The 9,133-nt window shown below is 40.7% G+C and overlaps 1 protein-coding gene across 1 annotated transcript in view; it reads left to right on the top strand.

Annotated features, from left to right (window-relative positions):
• The window catches only part of PIP5K1B (phosphatidylinositol-4-phosphate 5-kinase type 1 beta), a 301,759-nt gene extending 293,836 nt beyond the window's left edge, over positions 1–7,923 (top strand). The window contains exon 15 of the mRNA XM_057722227.1: positions 7,169–7,923. Coding sequence (XP_057578210.1) covers positions 7,169–7,171 — 3 coding nt within the window. The 3' untranslated portion in view covers positions 7,172–7,923. The remainder of the gene's footprint in view (positions 1–7,168) is intronic.
• Positions 7,924–9,133: the final 1,210 nt, after the last annotated feature.

Raw genomic sequence — 9,133 nt, forward strand, 5'->3', positions numbered from 1 at the left:
AGGATAGGATTAAGCATAAGAAAATTCAAATATAGATCCTTATATATATATAAAAACTTTCTAAATCCCAGTAATGGCTACAGTATTTGTTTCCTGGGGCTGCCATAACGAAGTACCACAAACTGGGTGGCATAAAAAACAGAAATGTTTTGTCTCACAGTTCTTGAAGCTAGAAGTCCAAGATCAAGGTGTTGGCAGGGTTGATTCCTTCTGAGGGCTGTAAGGGAAGGCTCCGTTTCTGGCTTCCCTCCTTGACTTGTAGATGGCCATCTTCTCCCCGTGTCTTCCTTCTGTGTGCCCGTCTCCGTGTCCAGATTTCCCCTTTTTATAAGCATACCAGTCGTGTTGAATCAGGGCCTTATTTTCACTTCCTTCTGTAAAAACCCTATCTCCAAATAAGGTCACATTCTCAAGTACTACTGGTTAGAGTGTCAACATATGAAGGGGGGGGGCAGACAATTCAATCATGCCAGCAACTGTGTGTTTTTGGAAAGAAAAATGGTACCAAGAAAAGTGCTGAGAGGGGAAAGTCTTCATAGGGGTGCAACTTCTACTTCCTACACTCTAGGCTGTGGCTGGGGGCCACTGGTGTCTTACTCTTTCCTTCGGCACAGACAGAGAAAAGCCAGTGGCCTTGTCCCAGGGCAGTGCTCCTTTTCTGATGAAACCAGTACCATATTCCTCTCCCTGCATTTTCCAGAGTGAATTCAGTTGTGGCCCCAGACTACGTGATATATTAGATAATAACGTGACCATTTGGATTTACAATTAGCAGAAGTCACCCTCGTGCTGGAAAGTCCACTGTAGAATTGCCAGAATGTATAAATCACTGATGCCCTCCGGCTTCTCTTAGGTCTTTGGAAAACAAATTAATCATGCAGGGAACTGTGGTAAAATATTGCTGCTGCACTAACAGTTTTGAAATGAGAGGCCATAATCCTAAATCCATCCCACGAGACATCCAGGATCAGTGCCAGCTTTTCTTGGGTCTGTTCTCATCTTATCAGTTATCTATCTGCTGGTTGGTGTGGAATGCTTTGATAGGGCATTTGAAAGTTGGCAGGAGGCCTGGTACTCCATGTGCCGCCAACACGTCAGAATTCAACAAACATTCTACCAGATCGGCACAACGGGGTAGTCTCCATCCAAATTGTACATACCCTTCAAGGTCATTCCAAGTCCCACCTTCTGCCTCGAGGCTTCTCAATTAAGGCCCTGTAGTCTCTGGTTCTTGAGAAAGAATAATTTCACCACTAATTCTGAATCTAAATTTTTTTAAGTACAACGGTAGGAAATTTAGACCTAAGTTTCCTTCCAGCTATAAAACCACACAGCAGTGTGATGGACTCCATATATAGACTGTGTCCTGAATTCTGCAGCGCTAGTGTATGTATTTGTTCACCTTCTTAAAAAATGGTAAGCTTTTGAATGCCTGCTACCTTTGTTCAAAGAGAAATCCCCTACTCCAATCTACTTCCAAGTGATTGTGCCTTGTGAAATACTCCAGTAATGATATGAAATGATAAAATGTAAATATAGATCCTTATGTTTTTAAAAAAAGAAAAAAAAAAAAGATTTCCAAAGGACACGGTGGCTGCTTGGTGTTTGAAACTCAGGGATCTCCAGTGAGCCCAGAGATGGAGGGGACTCCAGACCCAAAGGGATGATTAGGGTGGGGCATTGTGAAGCCTGTATGTGTGTTTGTGGTGATGCAGTGAATTTAGACTAAAATGAGGCAGGATGAGTTGGTGTGCTCTCATGGCAACAGAGGGAATGTTGGCCAAAAGAATATGAAACAGAAAGGAAACAAAGTGGGGTTGGGGAAAACAGTCTCAGTATAGGACAAGGAAATAAAGGACTTGCCACCTACGACTAGCCTGGGAAGAAATCAGTAGTTTCCACAGGGGTATTTTGGCAAAGAATTTCAACTTGAAATCAAAATGAGGCTGCCCTTGGACACCAGACAGGAAAAGATCCTGCTCCTGTGAGACGCTGGAGTTGAACTCTGAGGCAATTGTAGTTTCAAAACAAAACAGAAAAACTTTGTCCCTGAGGGTCAGGAGCTCATGGAACAAGGAGACCCCAGGGACTATGTCGTGTGGTCATCTGAGCCAGGGTGACTGTCCTAAAGCTCTGCTTTGTTTCAGCTCTGCCCTAAAATCCCCTCACAGCACGTTCCAGATCTTATGAAATTCTGTTGACTAAATATGTCTTTTAAACAGTAGGTTGAGGGGGGGGTGTGTGTGTGTGTTTCAGAGAAAAGATTGAAAAAAAGGGAGGAATGGAGATGAGGCCTCAAAAAGAAACTTCTCGTCTTTGATGCCCTCTGCACTTGGCTCTAAAAAGTCAACTTAGACCCCCCAGCTTAGCCCATCTTGAAGTGATCTTCTTCGAAGGTCCCCCTGGGGAGAGCTGGCTGCCCCACCGTGCAGTCCACCCTCAGAAGGGGCTTTGTAGTTAGCAAACAGACTGCTTGTGATTTTCTAGGTGCCTTTACTTCTCTGTGTTTGTGTTTTAAGTAATTTTATTGAAAAGGCTTTGCCGTCTTTGACCATATGTGTGCATTATTGTATAGTTTCAATCATGCAAATAAAAATACGAACCTCTCACACACCCACACGCGAACACACATGCGTGGATTAATAACGCTAAGGATTAAGGCCACAGACGTAAGTAAATACTTGACTCTTTTCATGCCAACTATTATCACACCTTTACCTTCGGTCTCAGAATTTAAAATAGATCATGGATTCTCAGAGCATCACGTGCTTAGGAAGCAACCCTGGCATCTGTGTGGCGGAGTGATGGTGTGCATGTGTATACATTACAGCACTTTAGTTGGTGACAGAGCTGAAGTGGCATTCTGTCTGGCATCCCTTCCCTAAGATACGGCTGAGTTCTCTCACCAAAGCACCAGTTCCTGTTTCTGTTTCTGAAGACATCAGGTCAGGAGAGGGTTTTGTCTGAGTACCTCAGAAGAAGTTGCTACTGTTTGGGGCAGTAATAACTGAAGAGCCTATCTTTATGTTGGGGAGCTGGAGGGGATTCTACATGTACCACGTTTGGAACAATAAACTCAAGCTATGAGTTTCTTGCTAGGTTAGACAGACAGCTTACGCTTTATCTCTTCCCTTATGGCTAATATAGGACTTGTGGATTATAATTTGAAGAAAGGAAAATTATAGCACGCTTTATACTAAATAAGGGATAATAAAATTGCCTTCTGCAGCCTTCCACTGTGGTCAAGTTTACAAGCAGGGAGACACTGTGCTTTCATATCCCTCAGAAGACTTAAAGACCTATTAAGCCACCTCCTTTTATTAGGGTTATAAATTGCTACAAAAGTGGACACTTTCAGGTAACCAAACCTGTCATCCCAGGAGTACATTACAATATGGATATAGAATTGTCAGTCCTCACCCAACTTTGGCATTCTTATACCCTGGGGGTGAGAGTTTATCGAAGTTTATAGAAACTTCTACAACACCCTCAGTTTTAAAAAAAACAAACAAAAAAATGATTCCAATGGGACAAGAGACAAGATGGTGAAGTAGAAGGACTTGAGCTCATTGAGGTAGGTTACCTCTGTGCTGACTTTCTGGAGAGCTTCTATCATAAATGCATGTTGAATTTTATCAGAAGTTTTTTCTGCATCTGTTGAGATAATCATATGCCTTTTATTCTTCAATTTGTTAATGTAATGTATCACACTGATTTGTGGATATTGAAAAATCCTTGCATCCCTGGGATCAGTCCCACTTAATCATGGTGTATGATCTTTTTAATGGATTGTTGGATTCAGTTTGCTAGTATTTTGTTGTGGATTTTTGCATCTATGTTTATCAGTGATATTGGCATCTATATCTATATATATATCTAGACAGATATTTCTCCAAAGAAGACACACTGATGCCCAACAAACACATGAAAAAGTGCTCAACATCACTAATTATTAGAGAAATGTAAATCAAAACTACAATGAGGTATCACCTCACACCAGTCAGAATGGCCATCATCAAAACAATAAATGCTGGAGAGGGTATGAAGAAAAGGGAATCCTCCTACACTGTTGGTGGGAATGAAAATTGGTACAGCCACTATGGAGAACAGTATGGAGGTTCCTTAAAAAACTAAAAATAGAACTACCATATGATCCAGCAATCCCGCTCCTGGGCAAATACCCAGAGAAAATCACAACTTGAAAAGATATATGCACCTCAATGTTCATTGCAGCACTGTTTACAATAGCCAGGACCTGGAAGCAACCTAAATGTCCATAGACAGAGGACTGCATAAGGAAGATGTGGTACATATATACAATGGGATATTACTCAGCCATTAAAAAGAATGAAATAATGCCATTTGCAGCAACACGGATGGACCTAGAGATTATCCCTAAGTGAAGTAAGTCAGACAGAGACAAGTTATCGCTTATATGTGGAATCTTTAAAAATGGTATAAGAAACTACAAAAACAAACTTCGAAAACAAACTTACGGTTACCAAAGGGGGAAGGTGGAGGAAGGGATAAATTAGGAGTTTGGGATTAACATATACACACTACTATTGGGTTGGCCAAAAAGTTCATTTGGGTTTTTCTGTTACATCTTATGGAAAAAACCCGAATGAACCTTTTGGCCACCCCAATGTATATAAAATAATCTACAAGGACCTACTGTATAGCATAGGGAAGTCTACTCAATAATCTATAATAACCTATGTGGGAAAAGAATCTGAAAAAAAATGGATATATGTATATGTATAACTGAATCAATTTGCTGTACATCTGAAACTAATACAACCTTGTACATCAACTATACTCTAATATAAAATAAAATTAAATTAAAAAGTAAAATTATTCACTAGCTAGAAAAAATTAAAATAAAAAATTAGTGAATACAAAGGATTTTTTAAGACCGGAGCTGAAAATGATTCATTATCTTTAGTACTAAGGAGATTATATTTTATTATAATACCCTGTTTGATTTTTTTCACTGAATTATAAATTTAAGCAGTTTTATGAGAAACACTACAATATTACACTTCTTTTCAGATAGTTATTGGCTTATGTAACAGGAACTACTTTCAATATTCTGAGTTTTTCGGTAGTGTACATTTACAAAGAGCGTTTAATTGAGTTTTGTGGTTATAATGGAACTTTGTGACCATCTGACACAGCCCCCCTCCCCCCCACTGCCCGAGTCCCCTCAACTGGCCACCAGCCATCAAGGGCCTTCCGGGTCCACTGCCTCAGCTGCACCCAGGGACCAGTCAGCCTGGCCTCCCCCTTCAGTGACAGCAACTGTCCCTCCCTCAGTGACCACTCATTTCTTTACTCTAGTTAGAAAACATTTCCAACATTGAAGCAAAACTGGCTTCTACAAATTGGTCCCAGTTCTGGTCTTGGAGCCATTTAGTCTCACCCCTTGAGTCTCAACAGACGGCAGATTGGGCTCCTGTGCCTGGGGTGTGGGGGGAGGACATGAGTATCAGGATGCTTGATGGGGGGAGACCGAGAGGGTGACGCTTTTCCCAGACACGTTCTGATGTTCCCACCCCAAGGATCATGGCCAGCTGTGCCGCTACTGTTGATGACAGTGTCACACTTCCAGGGACATTTCAACTAGTACCTAACCCTTTCTTCCCAATGGCAAGCCTTCAGATATTCAAGACAACTCTTATGTTCTATCTTGAAATCTTTTATTCTCTAGACCAAAAAGCCCAGGTCTTTAACCAGTTCCAGAGTCTTGGATTTGGAGTCCTCCACTGGTGGATCTTTTTCGGTAGGGCCAGTGTCCCTCTCAGAGTTTGGCACCAGAAACCAGACACAGATCTCCAGCTGGGATCTTTTGGACAAGTAAAGCAGAACTATCACATCCTTTTGGTTTTAGTTTTCAAGAAAACAGGACTTGACTCTAATTAGAAAGACCTTGTAGTTTTATGTGGTTTTTTTTACGGCCCTGACTGAGCCTTAATGAAGTCCACCTTACAGACCTCTGCCCTGAGAACAGGGGCAGCTTCCTCTGTGCCCGCTACTATAGCTCACACCATCAAATACTCAGGCTGTTTCTGAAAGATTAGTTGAATAACAGTGTGAACACGGTGTACACTTAAGCAGGCAAACTTTCCAATTTAGATTAGTAAGAGGGAGCCGTCTCAACTAGGAAACAAAGCAGTGAGTTAATAAAAGTTACAACTCATGACAGGCTCAAATTGCAAGATGAAATACTTTTAAACAGAATCCTCCTTGACATACTTTGCTTCCTAATAATTTTCAGTCATTTCAAACTTTTTACCCAAATTTTTTCAGCCTCCAGCTGAATGTGTTGGACCACATGATCTCTGTGATCCCAGCTGCAACCTTCTTAACTACTATTTTGGAGACACTAACATATGCCAGGCACTAAATGACATGTATAGAATTTGTGTATATCATGTATGTGTGTATATTTGTACACAGTATTTCCCCATAGAAAAGTTTATCCTTTATAAAGTAGGGTTTATTACTCCTATTTTACAGATAAAATAAATAAGGTGCAAAGATGTACCTTATAAGTAACTTGCATGATGTCCTGTAGCTTTAATAATTTGAGAATCAGTAGATTCAAGCCATTGTGTCTGTCCAAACATGGTACTGATTCCCCATATATATCTTGGTACAATTGCCAGAGGTTGAATTAGCTGCCTCTGACCTTAAGTGGCTACCATTGTAGGTCCAGTGTTTGCTGGACATATTTTTACCCTGGGGAGTAAAAACACTATCCGCAGGGATAGTGTGTGAAAATGAACACAGCATTCATGAGTTCCAGACCATGTTCAGGTTGCTCTGATTGGCTTCAGGCCGGATATAGCACAGCACATCCCCAAAGCCCTGTGCACTCAGAGGGCAGGAGGGTGTCTTAGCCAGCATTGTTTCCTGCCAGGTTGCTAGCACTGAGCTGTGATGTGGTAAGAACTTGAGAAACCTTGGTGTAATTTCATATTGCAGGTCCAGAGAAGCAGAATCTCATTATTGCATAAGAATCCCAGGCCTACTGCGCTCCCACGTCTGCCTGCCTGTTTCCCAGGCACGAGGCATTGGGAGAAAAACTTGTGTCCCCACTCATGAGGCTCCGTTATAAATCGATGCCAAAACTTAGTCTTACATCTGCTTTCTTTTCCCCCCTCAGTAAGTGAAAATGGTGACCACCTAAGCAGATGGATGAGACATGAACACAGTTGTGGGAGAGAAGTTTCTCCACTCCAGAATTACCCAAAAGAAACTCGGCTGAGCCCCACTACACACAGAGACATAATCAGCTGGACTTGGAGTTTGCGAGATGTCAGGGGAGCCTTGGCCGAGAGGCTGAGCAGCAGATGTGATGTGAAAAATACCACACTCTTCTGTCATTTGCTGTTGCTTGCTGAACTGTGAACAACTGCATGAACTCTACTTAAGCTGCTTTCTATACCATTGCCAATCACCTTTTTTGGACTTGGAAGTGCTATTTTCCTATTGACACTTGCATTATTGCATTTTGCATGCATCCAGTGACTATCCGTAAGTGACATATGTAATCTGCTAATATATTTTTAAAAAACCCATCCATGCAAAATGGTAACGTCTAAATTCTGCTCTTTTTTGCAAAGTTATAATCATAGCCGATGTCATTAAAAGTTTAAATTGGTTTCATATAAAGATCAGTATAATAGGTCTGCATATACTTTATAGAAAATTAGCTTCTATAAAGATTTTTTCACTGTTTACTAGTGAAATGAGAAAAGCAAAGCTATTTATAAAAGGCCTTATGTCGTGTACATACATTGTCTTTGAAATATTTGTGATTTAGTTTATTGCTTGTAAAAGAGAAATTATATAATTTATTTAGTAAATACTATTGTAAACTATAGTTTTATTGAGAGAAATAAAATATTTTGTTCTCAATTGTGGTAGTACATTAATTCCAGTGGTTTATGGTCTTTATATTTCTTTCTTTTGTTAATAAAAAAAGTAACTTACATACCCTTCATTTTTACATATTCCAGAATCCTAAATAAACTGACTCTTGTGATAGATGAAAATGGAGAGAATATTCTCTGGGCCCTGAGAAAAGACTTAAAGCAGATTCTGCTCAACTTGTTCAAGAGACTTTCCCAAATGTCCTGGTGTGTTAGTCAACTTTCACTGTGTTATGCTGTGGTAACAAACAGTCCCCAAATCTCTGGATAGGGGATCCAGAGCAACTCCTATCCAGGACATGCCACTTTCATGGCAGAAGAAAAAAAGTGATAGTGGAAGCATGGGAGCTCATAAAACTTCTGCTTAAATATGGTTTACAGAACTTCTGCTCACATTCCACTGGCCAAAGCAAATGATGTTGGCAAGTCTGATGTCAGAGGGTTGGGAAATATACTTTTCACTTAGGAATAGACTCAGCAGAGAGGGGCAATGAATATTTTAAGCACTTAATACATCGATAGCATTTCATGAGTGTCCCAAGCAGCAGAAGCTTGCGGTTGCATAATCATACACTGCAGAAAAAGTCATTAGAAAGCAAAAAGAAATTCCTGATCAGTAAGATGCTCAGTGTAAAAGACTTACAGCAAGCTGATTCTCATAAGCAAACATGGTATTAGCTTTTGTAAATATAGCTTGGAGCCATGGTTACTCAGTGTAAGTGTTAATTTCACCTGCAGAGTTGGTGCTGGGAATATATCCCAGATTGGGCTGTCAATGGGAAATTTTACTGAAGTGGATTGTGGAGGATTCTGTGCCTCTCTCTCCCTAGTATCCGCCTGTGCTAGCAGATGCCCAATCTTACTACAGGGGTTAATTTAGCTATAATCCCACTCTTCCCCTCCCATTTGTAAATCTATCCACTTACCTAAGCAGAGGTCCTTAAGCCCAGGACCCATTGATTCTTAGGAGGGTCATAGATGGATATTAAGAGGGCCATGAAATAATATACACAAGTGGGGTATACCTTTGTGTATATGGGGGCTTTTTTCATGAAGAGAAAGACTATAATGTCCACCAAATTCACAGTGACTTTGACCCAAGAACTGTTAAGAACCACTATTTTAAGGCTTAACTCAAGTGCTATTTCAATGCCATGAAGCTGTCTATGATCCCCAACCCTCGCTCCCCCCACCAC

This window comes from Hippopotamus amphibius, chromosome 2, assembly GCF_030028045.1.
Source record: "Hippopotamus amphibius kiboko isolate mHipAmp2 chromosome 2, mHipAmp2.hap2, whole genome shotgun sequence".
In the NCBI taxonomy this organism is placed as follows: domain Eukaryota; kingdom Metazoa; phylum Chordata; class Mammalia; order Artiodactyla; family Hippopotamidae; genus Hippopotamus; species Hippopotamus amphibius.